Source organism: Manis pentadactyla, chromosome 17 (assembly GCF_030020395.1).
Source record: "Manis pentadactyla isolate mManPen7 chromosome 17, mManPen7.hap1, whole genome shotgun sequence".
NCBI classification, from domain to species: Eukaryota; Metazoa; Chordata; class Mammalia; order Pholidota; family Manidae; genus Manis; species Manis pentadactyla.
The window spans coordinates 13,235,483-13,252,128 of NC_080035.1; the positions used below are offsets into that span (position 1 = coordinate 13,235,483).

At 33.7% G+C, this 16,646-nt stretch overlaps 1 protein-coding gene across 2 annotated transcripts in view; it reads right to left on the reverse strand.

Annotated features, from left to right (window-relative positions):
* The window catches only part of DNAJC15 (DnaJ heat shock protein family (Hsp40) member C15), a 74,261-nt gene that overhangs the window by 16,648 nt on the left and 40,967 nt on the right, over positions 1-16,646 (reverse strand). For both annotated transcript variants that reach the window (XR_005034003.2, XM_036932404.2), the window contains exons 4-5: positions 14,197-14,273; positions 9,372-9,442 (exon numbers count right to left, since the gene is read on the reverse strand). Coding sequence is in view for 1 of the 2 variants with exons in the window: in XM_036932404.2 (XP_036788299.1) it covers positions 9,372-9,442; positions 14,197-14,273 (148 nt within the window). In the remaining variant the exon portion in view is untranslated. The remainder of the gene's footprint in view (positions 1-9,371; positions 9,443-14,196; positions 14,274-16,646) is intronic.

The following is a 16,646-nucleotide window of genomic DNA, read 5'->3' on the forward strand; positions in this document are numbered from 1 at the left end:
AGTTTAACAATGTGCTTGAGTTTATAACTTTAGTTGATGTAATATGTACAAAAATAACATCTACAGAACACTGAATATACAGAAATAGAATATACATTCTTCTCAAGCGCATATGGAAAGTTCAAGAGAGACAGTATGCTAGGCCATAAAACAAACCTCAATAAATTAAAAGTATAGAATGATACACATTATATTCTCCTATCATGATGGAAGGAAGTTAGATATCAAGGACAAGTACAAGTTTGGAAAAATTAAATAACAATGAATAATCTTGAATAATCAATGAATCAAAGAAAAAGTCAGAAGAGAAATTAGAAAATAGTTTGAGATAAATGAAAATGAAGACACAACATACCAAAACTTATGGAAAACAGCTAAAGCAGTGTTAGAGGGCAATTGCAATGGTAAATGCCTGTATTACAAAAGAAGAAAGATCTCAAATCAATAACCTAAACTTCAACCTTGGGACACCAGGAAAAGAAGTAAACCTAAAGCAAGCAGAAGGATGGAAATTGTAAATATTAACACAGAATTAATAGAGAAAATCAATTAACCTAAAAGCTGGTTCTTTGAAAAGAAGCTTTTAGCTTTTTGATAAGCAAAACAAATCTTTAGTTTTTTTCATTAAGAATAAAAGAAAACAAACTCAAATTATTTGAATCAGAAATCAAAGAGAGGACATTATCATCAACCTTATAGAAACAAAAAGGATTATAAAGGCATACTCTGAACAATTGTATTTCAACAATTTATGTAAAATGGATAATTCCTCCAAAGACACAAATTACTGAAACTGATTCAAGGAGAAATAGACGATTTGAATAGACCTATAACAAGTGAAGACACTGTATCAGTAAGCAAAATACTATGCACAAGGAAAAGCCCAGACCTAGATACTTTATAGAAGAATAAGGATTTTTATATATAAAGACTGAGTGGGAATTATTCTATGAATGTAAGGTTGGTTTAACAGCCTACAATCAACTAATATAATCCCCTACCTTATCAGGATAAAAACAAAATCATATAGTGATCTGAGTAGATGCAGAACAAGATTTGACAAAACCCAATACCTTTTCCTGATAAAAACACTCAAGGACTAAAAATAGAGGGAACTTCTTAACCTGATAAAGGGCATTTATGAAAAAACCCACAGCTAATACCATACTTAATGGGGAAGGGTTGGATGCTCTTCCCTGTGATCAGAAACAAGACAAGGATGTCTGTTCTTCTAATTTCTTTTCAAAATGGTACTGAAGGTTCTAGTCATTAAAAAGAAATAATTGGAATGCAGGTTGGAAAGGAAGTAGTAAAACTATCTGTTCACAGATGACATGATTTTATATATAGAAAATCTTAATGAACCCACTAAAACTGTTGGAACTAATAAATGAGCTCAGCAAGGTTTATTAGACCAATATATATAAATAAATGATACTCCTATATATTTGTAATAAATGATCCAAAAGTGAAATTCAGAAAATAGTTCTACTCACAACAGCATCAAAAAGATTAAAATACTTAGGAATAAATTTAAGAACTGCAAAACATACTCTCTTAGAACTACAAATCATTGTTGAAGGAAATTAAAGCAGATCTAAATAAATGGAAAAAATCCCATGTTTGTGGATATGACATTAATATTGCTAAGATGGCAATACTCCCAAAACTGACTTACAGATTCAACCCACTCTTTATCAGAATTCCAGCTGACTTCTTTGTAAAAATGAATAAGCTGATTCTAAAATTCATATGGAATTGCAAGAGACCGAGAATAGCCAAAACCATCCTACTTAAAGAAGAATAAAGTAAAAGAACTCACTTTCCAAAATTAAAACTTATTACAAAGCAAAGATCATAAAAACACTGCTATTGACACAAAGACAAACATATAGATCAATTAAATAAAATTGAGGGTTGGGAGATGAGAGGAGAGAGTGCAGGAAGGCTATAGAAAAAGGGTATGGGCTTTCTTCTGAGGTGATAAAAATGTAGTAAAATTGACTGTGGTGATGGCCGCACATACCTGTAAATATACCAAAAATTACTAAATTGTACACTTTAACTGTAATCATATGGTACATAAATTATATCTCAATATAGCTGTTCTTAAAAAATCATATAGACAGGAAGATCTGAAGAATACTTTGATTCAGTTTATTAGATCATTTGAGAATCACAGAATCTTAAAGTTGGAAGGGTCTTAACTCTACCTTTACTCAATAAATGATTCTCTCTTATGATATCTCCAACAAACTGTCCTCCAGGAGTTTTCAATCTCAAATTACCTTCACTGCTCTGCCTAAACATTACTTTTTCCACTGTTGTAGCTCCAGTGCCTAGAACAGGGCCTAGCTCCCAGTAAGTACTCAATAAATACTAGCTGACTGATACCTTGCAAAGGGGAACTAAAGATAGCCCCAAATCTATTATGATTAGTACACACGGTGTGGGGGGTTCATGGGGAAGACAGTATAGCACAGAGAAGACAAATAGTGACTCTGTGGCATATTACTACACTGATGGACAGACACTGCAATGGAGTATGGGGGTCGGTGCTTGATAATATGGGTGATTATAGTAACCACATTGTTTTTCATGTGAAACCTTCATAAGAATATCAATAATACCTTAATTAAAAAAATTATATATAAAAAAAAGATAGCTCCAAATCTAAGAACAGTATTCCTTAAAAAAGAAAGACTTTTCACTGCTCATAGTTTCTCCTCAGTGAACATAATTCTGCTCCCACAAAGGCACAGAAGAGGGACTTGATACATACATGCAACATTTTATGTATTAGATACTGTACAGAAGCCCTCTAAGTTTCTCACAATCACAAGGTTTCTTGTTCTTTATTATAATGCTTTCGTTTTATTGCTTTATTGCTTTTTCTTACCCCCAGTCCATCAGTTTTGCAGGCTTTACCTTCAAAATATATTCCAAATTGGACTATTCTTTATGTCCTTTATTATAAAAAACCCTTATCTAAACCAGTATCACTTTTTTTTGGGTTACAATTTTCTTTACTAACTTGTTTCCACTTTGATTTCTTGTTTTCTCCATAGCTGCCAAAGTAGTCTTTCTAATAATGTAAATTAGGTAATATCTTTCCCATTACACTTAAAAATAAAAGCCTGAGTTCTTAGCATAGCTTGTAAGCTACTACATACAGTGTTAAAAGTCTAAAATTGTCAGACTCATTAAAAAGAAAGAAACTAACTACATACTTAGAAGAAACAGACTTCAAACTTCCAAAATAAAGGTACAGAAAGGTTGAAAGAAAAATATGGAAAAAGATATATCATGTATACACTAACTAACAGAAAACTGGCAAAGCTAATTTCAGGTAAAGCAGACTCATGGCAGAAAGCACTGCTAGACATAAAGAGGGATATTTCAAAATGAGCAGTCAATCTACAAGGAAAATAAAACAGTTCTAAATTGCCTGCCCCCAAATCATACCATCGTAATAAGAAAAAAACCCAGAACTTGTACATTGCATCTAATAATTACAGAATATATATTCTGTTCACAGATTTACCAAAATTAACCATATACTACATCATAAAGTAAGGTTCAACAAATTTCAAACAACTAAAATGAGAGCATTTACTCTTCTCAAATGGAATTAAGCTAGAAACCAATAATACAGAGATAACTACAAAATCTTCAATTGCCAGGAAATCAGGCAATACATGTCAAGTAACATGAGTCAAGGAAAAAATCATATTGGAAATTATAGCTTTTTGAACTAATGAGAGCTGCAACCAATGATCTGAATCCAATCTAATTAGAAAAAGAATAGTAAATTAAACCCAAAGATAGAAGACATAATAAAAATAGTGGAGAGAATTAATTAATGGAGAATAATAAAAGAAGAGGACAATTCTTTGAAAAGACTAATAAAAATATAATTATTAATGGAAAATAACAAAAGAGGAGGACAATTCTTTGAAAAGACTAATAAAAATATAATGACCTCTACCAAGACTTGCCAAGAAGAGGAATGATATGTATTAATAAATTACCAATATTAGGAATGAAAAGTAGTAAACACTTCAACTACTACAGACATTAAAAAGGTTAAGAGGATGTTATGTACCTTTATGCCAATTAATATGAAATTTTAGATGAACTGTACAAATTCCTAGGAAAGAACTAGCCAAAACTAAAATAACGAGAAACAGAAAATCTGAAAAGATGTTTATCTTCTAAATAAATTGAATCTGTAATTTTAAACTTTCCTGCAAAGTAGTTCCATATCCACATGGTATTCTTACAAATATTAAAAAATGGAATTCATTGGTATTCTTACAAATATTAAAAAATGGAATCACACATCCTACACAAACTTACTCAGAAAATAAAGGAAAATACTAACTCCTTTTTAAGTGCATAATTCCTTCTAAGAGGCTAGAGTAACCTTGATTACAAAATCTATCAACTAATATTGACAGGCTAATTTTTCTTGTAAACAGAGGTACATTTTTTTCCTTTAAATAAATAGTAACCACTTTTTATGCACTGCTTAGGAAATCTTTGCCTATTCTGGTTGTGTGTTTGTTTAACACATAGCAACATTATTGTTTTATCTTTCACATTTAGGTTAAAATCCATTACGAATTAACTTTCCACATGGTGTGAGCTAGGGTCAAGATTCATTTTTCCCATTTGTAATATAGGACACATTGGTGCCATTGCCTCTACTAGGGCTAAGGATGCCAGCAATTTTACCTACTGAAGCTTTTGCACCATTAGTGTAAATGTCAACACGGTAAAAGGAAAATAGCTTTCACCCCACATAGTTTCTAGAAAGGGTCTCAGGAATCCCTGGTGGTCCACAGAGTACATTTTGCTAAGGCTGCTATATACCAGTAAGAATGAAAACTCACAATTTAGTATGGATGAATCTTACAAGGATAATACTAACTGAAACCTGCCAGATGCACGTGACTACGCACATTCAAAAGAGGCAAAACTAATCTATGTACTATAAATCAAGATAGTGGTTCCTTTTGGGGGTGAGGTAGACTAGGAGGGCTCATGCGGGGGTTTCAGAGTTGCGGTGATGTTCTAGTTCTCAATCTAAGGGCTGGCTATATAGGTGAATGTGTTTATAGAACTGTACTTCAATAGTTATGATTTATGCACTTCTCTGCCTATTGTACTTCAATATAAAGTACACTTAAAAATAGAGATTGAGGAGAAAAGTGATTTCTTAAAAAGTAAACTGAATTTACTCTACTGCTTAAAAGCTGACAGTAACTTCTCACTGTATTTAGAATAAAGTTCGAGTATTAAACAGAGCATACGGCATTTTATTATCATAAATCATGCCTATAATTTTCAAAATCTGGACACTACTTCATTTAATGCTACCTCTCCCCTTGTCTACTACTACACCCCTACCACACTAGTTTTCTTTAAAGTCTGCACTTTCTTCCCTCTGAGTCTTTTCACATGCTAATTCCTTTACTTTCCAACCACTCCACACAGCCAGCTTTTCATCTTTTACCTGTCCTGTGAAGCCCTACCCAGTTGCCTCACATAAAGCTGCCTCTTTCCCATATTCTCTGTCTCAGCCCAATGCACCCTTTATTGCACTGAGTACAGTGTGAAGATGGCACACCTGTCTTTCGTCTCTCCCCATATTAGAATGTACACTCCATGAAGACAGATTTAGTTGCCCTGTTTTACAGCTAAAGTCCTAAGATTTAGCACACAGTTATCTGGCACATTATAGAAGTTGAATAAATCATTTTTGAATGAATGAAAGAATAGTTTCACATTGTTTCACAGCAATCTAATGAGTCTTTTAAATTCTTGATATGATCATTATGTATTAGTTATCACTCCCAATTCGATCTTACCTTTAAATTTTATTGTATGACTTTTTATCCACTTATTCATTCACTCATGAAAAGAAAAAGCTGAGAGTCTATTGTCAGCTATACAGATTATAAAGATGAATAAGTCATGTTCTTTACGTTTAAGATCTCACCATTCATCAAGGAAAATCAATGTGTGATAAAACAAAATCATATCTTTACCAAAAAAAATTAATAACTCAGATACGAAACCTTAAATCTAATTAAAATGTTGAAATGAAGGGGAAGAAAAGATGAGCCCTCTAAAACAAACAAAAGTCTAATGTAGTACATCTATCAAGCTAATTAGGTATCACTTTTTCTTAGTTGAGTCCATGTTGACTCTTGGTGATCATATCCTTCTTTTTCCAAATGTTTACACCTTTTAAGTGTAATATATTGTGATAAATTATAATATATTATCATCAGCGCTTCATGTCAAATTTAGCTGCTTCTATAATGAGAGTAATTAGGGAAAATCCATTCAACAGTATAATTACTTGTATTTGTATTTAACCCCAATATTTAATTTTGATTTAAATACTAGTAAAGAACAGTGAGAGTACTGTATATTTTGAAAGGGGGCATAAATGGAAAGACTGAGAATCTCTCTGTTGTAGGCAGGTAGATTTCAACAAAATGTAAGGAAGGACTTTCTGGTACTCAGAGCTGTCTACCAGCAGTCTGCTTTGCAAAGCAGGAAGTTCTCCATCACTAAAAATCTTTAAGGAGAACTAACAGACCATTCTTCTCTGGGAGAAGCAGAAACAGCCCTGATTTAGGAGGCAACATTGATTATATCAGTGTATCTCAAACTATGGTGAAGCATTTTTACAAAGTTCTACTCTGTGGTAGACCAATAATTGAACAAAATATGAAAGTATCAGACATTTGGATGTCACTGCAACATCAAATTGCTACAAAGGTTTCCAAATGCTTACTTTTGATTCCTGTTTTTAACTTGTTGCACACACGTTAACAAACTGGCTGCCGTAACAGGCAAACTACACTTTGAGTAGCCCTGGGTTAGCTAACCTGCAAGAGATCTCTGGGTTCTACAGTTTTTCAAATTTATCTAGTTTGTCCTCCTTTCTAAAATATTCACTGGGCATATCACCAAACTATGGATTTTGTAACAACTAACCTCTTTCTTCAGCAATTAAAAAAACAATCTAAAAGATACTAGATTGAAAGCATTAGGCTAAAACCTGAGATTTTTTTACTGCATTAACCTTTTATCTCACTATGGTGAAATTTCACAACTAACTTTTTGCAAAAGCACACTTGGATACTCATTTAAAACTGGTTACAAAAAAATCTGTTTTCAGCATTTCCCATGCCTAATTTTCTAGTGTCACCTTCTTTGCACAACTAATAAGGAAATGTGCAACAAATTTTAGTTGATCACACATTTGAAGATCTAACTTTATTTTACCAGCTGGTAGCAAAACCAACAGAAAAGTGCCTTGGGGCCGTGGTGGGAACATTCATGGATTTCAGAAGCACAGGGTAGAGATTTAAGTTTTTGTAACCACCTATAAGTGGAGACGTGACCAAAACAGGTATGGTAAGGAATTATAGAAAGAGAAGGCAATTAAGAGTTGCCCATTTTCATACTTCCCCAAATAAAATCTGTGACTTCCCATTAAAAACAAAACAAACTTCCTTCACAAGACACAATTTCCATACTTATAAGCTATCATCTCCCAACTCCATCACACACAATCCTTTCACTCTAGTAGTTCCAATATTCCTTAATTCACCAAACTTTTAGTAGAGCAAGAGTTATTAACTGTGAGTATATGGATGAGTTTTAGGAAGTCTATGAACTCTCTGAAAGTCCAAATGTTTTAGAACTTGGAGTGAGTGAGAAATTACATGGACAAAATGTCCACAGAAGTCAACACATTCTTAGAGGGTAGAATAATCCAAGATGATTTAAAGCATTTTTCTTAAGTTAAAAATGTGATCTGAATAGAAATACAGGGTATAAGTTCTTTACTAATTGAATAGGCATGTAAAGATATTACATCACATCATAAAAAGGGCTTCAGAAATAATTCCTTTCATTTTGTAGACGATAAAATTGACATTTGGAGAGATTAAGGGAGGTTTCAAGGCCACACTAATAGCTAAAAGGCAAAAGCAAGAGAGAATTTTAGCCTCCTGCTTCCAGGCCCATTCTCTCACAGCCAGCTACTGACAAAGAATCAGACAGGAGAATATTTAGTAAGTACACTAAAAGCAGTCAACAACCCTACTTCTGATAAATACACAATCTCAGAATAATTCTTTAAATACCACTGGCTCATAACATACACAAACATTTTCTTTTTCTACTAAAGATATCTAAAAATACATATCCTCCTGGATATATTTCAGACTTGATTCCTTAACAATAGGCACAGTCAACAACTTGTCAATCATCTGAAAGATGTGAGTGCTTGATGCTACCGCAATCATTCAAAGAAGGCATTTGCTTGACCTGGAGGGACAGAGGTTGTGCAGGAGACAAAGGGCTTCAAGTAGGCACCTTAACACATTTCCTTCTGCATCAGTAACTCTGAAAGCCCACAGTGGGAAGTAAATTACTTGAGTGGATATCTCAGTAACTGTTGAAGCTGTTTAGAAATTTGAAGCAAAACCTCTTTTCAAAGTTTATTCTCCTGTTTATTAACACTAAAGAACAGTAAGTACAAATCCAAAGGAGATGAGATATTTAGTGAAAAGAATTTTTATTGTTAAGTAATTGAGAAAACTGAAGAAGAATGCCTTATTTTGATATTAGGATAGGTAGGAATCCAAAGTTTGTTTTTAATTTTTTTTCAAAATAATTAGAAAACTTAAAGTTTGTAAATAAGAATCCAAGAAATCCTTCACTCTCCCCCACACCCACCCTTGACTTCTGAAATACAGTACAACTATCTACCATCTGTTATTTTAGAGAAGAAACAGTAATGAACATATGGGCTTTCTCTCTCAAGCAGCTGTAGTGTAGTTAAAGTTATAATAATTGTCTTTCTGTAAGATAAATTTACATTAAAAACCTGGCCAGTTAAAAACAAATGGCTCAGCCTCAGAGCCTTCCAGAATAAAATTAGGAAATTCAGAATCACCTATGACATACTACATTCAGAGATTTAGAGGAAATTAAGATCAAGCATAATTCATGATGCTGAAATCAGTTTGTACAATCAAGCAGCCCACAACTCATGTTTTCTCTTTCTCAATCAAAATGCCAGGAGCTTCAAACAGGGGTTAGGTACTCATATATAAAAATCAGTAACTAAGTTCTTAAAAGCTGATGCTATAAATCAACCACCTCTATGGGGTCACTGAACTCCAATCTAAAGGCTCCTTTATTTATAAGAAAAATCATAATACATGTGGCACATAAACTTCCATTCCAACTATGTATCATTTATAATGAGTTTAAGTAAGCTGAAAGAATTTAGAGCACATTCCAATCCACATATTATGAAAAATAGGAATTCTACCCACCTTTATCTGGGTGATTCAAAATCATGATTTTCCTGTGAGCTGTTCTGATCTTGGCCTTGCCAGCAGATGGGCTGTAAAAAGAAATAAAAGTTCTTATAATAGTGTCAAATGCAGATTATAAATTAAGTTTATATGCATTTCAAGAAATTAAAAACTAATGAGAATTTCACCATCTTGTGGATAAATATGAAATTACATCTTGTCACTTAATTCTACCAACCAGTAAAATAAATTATTGATTCAATACTGCATGTATTCTTCAGTCCTTTGTAATGCCAGTCCTTATTCTCAATCAATTTTGAAAATAAACACAATATTTAGGATAGGGGTGTCTTGGTCTACAGACTATATTATAAGTTAAATTCAGGCTTCAAATTACTTGGGGAGAAAGCAGTATATATAATACAATAGGCAGGTATTTGGACTCCAGAACTAGAAGACTGCTTGATTTTAATCCCACTGCCATTTAGGATAGGGTAACCTTGGTCAAAGTTTTTCACCTCTCTGTACTTAAATTTCCTCATTGTAAAACATATTCCTTGTGAAGCAGCTGTAAGAATTTAAGTAGTTAATGCCAACAAAGTGCTGGAACAGTGCCTGGCATGTAGCAAGTGCTTCATAATTGTTATCTTTTATTATTACGTTTCAACAGAGCATCTCAAAACTCTTTACAGCTTATAATTTATTCAGCCTGTGAGAAACCTATGGGAATGGCTTGGCTGTTAGTATATGCTCTTAACAAAAATTAAAGGAGAAAGTTAAATAAACCTAAAATCATTTCAGTAAAACCTAATTTATCCAATATTGGAAATGTTTCTCAATACATTTTCCAGGCAAGGAAAAAAATTTAACATGTTGTTAATATAATTCCACTCCTGCTACTTAATAGCTATCCTATCCTATCCTATCCTATCTAACCTACTTAACTTTTTTGGGTCTCAAATAGGGATAATAGCAGCTGACCAAAAGTACATGGTAGTTGCTATGAAGATCAAGATAATTTAATTTGTATGGATGAACCACAGGTTAGAGGTTAAAAGCAGGAACTTTTGGAGATTTTCAGACGTAACTTCAACATCATGATTTCACCACTCATTACCTATGAGATTGTCTTGTTTACTTAAACTCTCTAAGCAACTTTCTCATATGTAAAATGGACATAATAAAACTACCTCCCAGGATTATTTTAAGGATAAACTAGATAATTTAAGTAAAAAGATTAGCATGACCTAGCATACAGTTAGCTTTCAAAGAACAGTAATTATAAAGGATGCTCACAAAAATATTAATCTTTCCTATTTCCATATTACAAAATGGAGTATAAGCCCAATTTAACATCTCTTGAAAGACTCAAAAGCATTATGAGTATCAATTAAGTTGCAAAAAAACTCTTAAGGCTTGTAGGGGTTTGCTTGCTTTTCTTCTAAAGGGTCACAGAATGCAATCCATTCAAATTCTTCTGGTGCCTCCCTGTTCAAAATCTGTTTCCTTGCTATGCACTAATAAGAAGCTATCAGAAAGAGAAATTAAGGAAACAGTCCCACTTACAACTGCTTCAAAAAGAGTAAAATACCTAGGAATAAATTTAACAAGGGAGGTGAAAAACTTACACACTGAAAACTCTAAGACATGATCAAGAAACTGAAGAAGACACAAACAAATGGAAAGGTATTTCATGCTAATGGATTAGAAGAATTAATTTTTTTTAAGCGTCTATATTACCCAAAGCATTTACAGATTCAATGCAATCCCTATCAAAATTCCAATGGCATTTTTCACAGAAATTAGTCAAACAATCCTAAAATTTGTATAGAACCACAAATGATCACAAATAGACAAAGCAATCTTGAGAAAGAACAACAAAAGTGGAGGCATCACGCTTCCTGAATTTAAACTGTATTACAAAGTTATAGTAATTAAAATAGTACAGTATTGGCATAAAAACAAATACATGACCTCACTAACACTGTAGTGGAACCTAAAAATAAACTAATAAAAACAGAGAACAGATTAGTGTCTGCCAGAGGTGGGGGGCCAAGTAAGTTGGCAGAAATGAGCAAAGGCAGTCAAAAGGTACAAACTGTCAGTTATAAGACAGGTAAGTCCTGGGGAAAGCACATCTAAGAGATACAAATCTTCTAAGAGAGCAGTCATCAAAGTTCTCATCATAAGAAAAAAATGTAACTATGTGAGGTGAAGGATGTTAAGCTATTGTAGTTATCATTTTGTAATATGTGCATATATCAACTCATTATGTTGTACATCTTAAACTAATAAACGATTTTATATGTCAATTATAACTCAGTAAATTTTTTTAAAAAAATTACTGGCAGAAATTTTTTTTTTAATTTTTAAATAAAAAATAAATGAATTAAGTCTTTTAGTATAAAGACTTTAGGATATTCCTTTGAGTTGTTTACAAAAAGTCTTTGGAGGACCATTTCAAACTTAGATTTTGGTTTATATATACTTCCCAGATAGACAATCAGACATTGTCTGATTACAAAGACTACTGAATTGTGAAAAAGAAGTCACTAAACATTATACCAGGGCTATGAACACTTTCTTGTTTAACTGCCTACTAAAAAACGAAAAACACATTCCTTAGAAAAACTGAGATGTGATTTGGTTTCCTGTGGCTAATCTGTACCTACCATTCCCTTTTTTGGGTGCTCTGGAGCACCTCTTTCCTTTCTCAGTTATGTTTTCTAGTTGTTCTGTACACGCACTTGACTAAGAGTGAGGAAGGGTAGGCAGAGGGGAACTGAGTGGTATTCCCTGACTCTGTGGCAAATGGGGCAGTTTGGGCTTCATCTTTTTTACTACTGATCTTTTCAATAATACTTCAGTCTAAACAGAGTTGCACAGAAGTTTTTAGAAAGCTTGAAAATCACAGATGTGTGTCATTTCAGAAAATACCATGTATAATATAGTTTTCCTGGACAGCTCAGTAAAATATTTTAGGCTTTATGCTATCTGTAAGAATGTATAAAATCATTTAGGAGCACACAGAGTGTTTCTTTAATAGGTTATCAACGGAGTCAGATCTATTTTGTCTTTACCTACTGTTACATAGTCTAAATAGTTTAGATGCATTGATCACAGAAAATGTAGCCACAGAAATGTGTTTAAATCCTGAAGAATCTTCTCAAAATCAACACTGCCTGATTGAAAGAAAAGTCCTAAAGGAAAGCAAATGAGTTTTACCTTTCTATTTAATGTGTTAAGGGCAAATATTTAGCTTCTGCATTTGTGATAACAGATGGGAAGAAAGGAGAGCCAACATTTATTCAGCACTGTTATTTGGTGGGCACTTTTATAAAAAGATATCATCATATCATTTTGTTTTTCCAACAAGACTAAATGTTATTAACTCCAATTCAAAAATGAAGACACTCAAGTGCTAAGAAGCTAAAAATAACTTGACCAAGAACATACAAAACAGCAAGTGCCTTGGTGAGAAAATTAGGATAAAGATCTGTTTTGCTCAGGTTATATTTAGCATGTAGTTGCTAAGTGCCATGTTTATGTTAAGAACCTCATATGCTAATTTTCAAAACAACTCAATGAAGTACAAACTAATATTACCTCTACTTTACAACTGATGGAACTGAGGTCATGCAGTTAGTAGATGGTAAAATTTATTCATTCCCAAATTCACCTGCTAATCAGCGTCTGTGCTCTTAACCACTGAATTTTCCTTGAGCAATACTGTACAGCTTCTAGTTCAATGGAATAAAAGTGTATAATCATGTGCTTTAAGCCAACTCCTACATATTTGTCCTAATAATAGGTGTGCCGTGGATGATATTAAATGATATTCTCAAAAACCTGTATGTTTCATATTCACATTTCAAGCCTAGGAATGGGATGTTTGGGGGCCCAACAAAACTTCAAGAAAAATAACAATGCCATCCTGAATAAGAGTAAAGCAAGAAGTTAGCTATATTGATAATTTCCTAATTTGGTTCTCCTGCTAAAAATCACTTCCTTTTTCATATTTGCAGTGAGAAATCTTATCTCTTTCTATATTTAAACAAAGCAACCAAGCCAAACTGAGTTGGTTCCCTCCCCACCTCTTCATTTTTCTTGCTAAGTTGTAAATAAGTTTGGCCTTAAACATCTTCTAATCTACAATAGGTCAAAAAATCATGTCAATATAGGACTTAACATCTATTCTGCTTAATTGTGTTGATTAAATTATTGAAAGATTTGTTGTAGATCACATACTGTATGTAACTAGCCTCCACAAACATTTGAATACTAAGGGAACATGAGATAAACAAATGAAGATAGTTATTGATAAATCTACAGCAGGAGTTGTATTCTTAACTTTAAGTGATGATATCACACAGCAATCACACAGTATCATTACTTTCGACTGTACTATCCAAAGTTAGACAATACATGGATACTAAGGTGAAATAATTATAATAAAATATGCTAGATGTCAAACTGCGGAACTAGAAAGGAATTGTGAAACATCTCATATTATAACTGAATATATGACACATACCAAATTATAAAACTAAATCCAGAAAGAACTCAGTGTCACAATAAGGGATATTTTGATAATTGTTTTGAAACTTTAGTATTCAACTATAAGAGCTCCCTGTTAAGGAATAAAGACACATCCCAACTTTGCCTATTTTTTGTAGGAGGAATTGGATATTCTGTTAGATTTGGGGTTTTAAAATATTTAAAACTGTCATTTTCTCCTCTATTTATAATTTAAAATGTAAGGACAACTTTACAGTAACATTTTCTCCTTTTTTCAAGACAAACATGGCCACAAAACAAAATACTACTTAAGCAGCACACCTACCTTACACCCAAAATAAGACTAGCTTCTCTCCTACTCATTTTCTGTTCGAATCCTCCTTTATAGTAGGATGAAAGGCTCTGTACAGGAAAGAAAGAGCATGAAATAATTAGTCCCACGTGTGCGGTGGCATGACCGCAATCCCATCACATGGCTGCAGTAAGAGTAATGTATTTTATTAGAAGTCAACTTGAAATTGCATGTGGTGGTGGGGGGAAGCACTAAACAACAAAATCATTACTAAGATGAACTCAAAAAACATTAACAATATTTTTCACTTTCAAATATATTATTTGAATTTGAAATTTCACGTACACATCACAATTCAAATATATCAAATTTTCTACAATGAGATACAATGAAGGAATAAAAGAGATGGGTAGAAGCAAAAAGCCTGAACTTTTCTAAGCTCTGAAGTAATTTCTTATTGTATAACCTTGAGCAAGTCATTTAATATTGATATGACAGCTTTTTAATTTACTAGACTGGCAACAGAGAAAGAAGAGGAAGAACTGACAAAATGGGAGAAGAGCAGTATGGCCGACAGGCAAGCCAAGAGAGTCCTGAAAACTGGACTGAAAGGTCAGTGTCACTGGAGAGGTGTGAGCAAGGAGAGCAACAGTAAAGAGAGGCCTGGGGCCAGTTTATTAGCGGCTTTGTAAACAATGGAAGTAATTTAGGATTTTATTCTTAGTGGTAAGAGAAGCCAGAGCACTGGAGTAACATAATTTGACTTGGTTTTGAAAGGATTACTCTAAATGCTATATGAAGAACAGAAAGAAAGGTGGACGAGTAGAAGCAGAAGACTAGTTAAGAGGATTTAATAATACAGTGAAGAGATGTTGGTGACAGGGCCCAATGTGGTAGTGAAGGAGGGGTACCAAGTGCTCAGATTCCGGATGTGTTCTGAAAGCAGAACTAACATTTGCTTGGTGGACTGAGTATAGGATATGAGAAAAAGAAAGGAAGTAAAGGTGATGTAAACACTATTAAATATTGTGCAGTACCCCCGCTTCAGAAGTGAAGGACTTATTCTTCAAATGCTGTGGCAGTTGCTGGTAGAGAACACTCAGCTGTCAAGCTCTTCAGGAATTGCTTTGGCTAAACAAAGTCAAGCTCATGCCCCCTTCCCTGAGCAGTCTCTACTTACTGATTGATTGACATGGGGTAAACATTGTAGTTCTCTAGGGCTCTGCCCTTAGACTTCTTAGCTCCATTCACTCCCCAGGTGATGTCATTTAGTCTCTTGGCTCATGAGCTACCTGAGTTTCAGAGGTCCCCATAGGGATGGTTGAAGCCTCTGTTGAGACTGCACTGCTGCCAAAATTGTCACTCCATCTTCTTCCTTCTCTTCCTCCTGGAGCTGCTGATAAGAGCACTCTCTAATAAACTAACAGCTTGCTAATCTGTGTCTCAGTATGCTTTCTAGAGAACTTAAGCTGTAAATGGCTTCAAGGTTTCTGGCCTAAATGCCTAACTGCCATTTAGAAAAGGAGCAGTTGTCTGTGGGTAACAGATATCAGGAAATTGGTTTTGGATATATATTAAGTTTGAAATGTCTGTGAAGTAAGTGGAGAAATCTAACCTGGAGATAGCATTTGGGAGTCATGAGTGTACAGACAGTGTTTAAAGTCCTAAGATTGAAAGAGATCACTTAGTGAGTAGGCACAGATAAGAAGTCCAAAGACTAAGCCCTAGAGACTAATGCTTTGGTGGCATAGAAATGAAGAGCAATCAGTAAAGGAGACTAAGAAGGCCCAGCAATGAAGTAGGAGGAAGAGCAGACGCCAAAAGTGAGGAAGTGAAAAATAGTTTCAAACACTTGTGATAGATCAAGTAAGATGTGAGCTGAGAATTGATTGCTAGATTTCTCAAAGAGGAGGTCAAAGATTTTGACAAGAGCTGATGGGACTGGGAGTAGGAGTCTGATTAGAGTGGGTTTGAGAGAGAACAGGAGAAAAGGAAGGGGAGATAGCAAGTAACGCAGCCAACTCTTTTCAGGAACTCTTAATAGAGAAACAGGATGCATGAACTCGACTTTTGGAAGGGAAAACGCATATATCACATGTATACGTGTTTCTAAAACATGAAACCATATTTTTCTAAGGAAAAATAAATAAGTATATACTTGCATAAAACAAAACCTGAATGTATATCTATCAAAATGCTACTTTTGGTTGGTGGCATTACAGATAATTCTTTACTTCTTTATGTTTATTTTAACTTTCTAAATTGTCAATAATGAACACAGGCTACTTGTACAATTAAGAAAAAGAAGGACTAAATAAAGGAAACCAAGGAAATTATCAGAACTTAAAATAAGTCCTCAGGAGCCAGATCTGATCATTTATGTAAGTTGTTCTCTTTAAACAGCTTGTTATAAATTTCCACTTGGTAATAATTCCCTGGCAATTAATTAATTCAACAAACACATTAACATGTACTATGTGCCA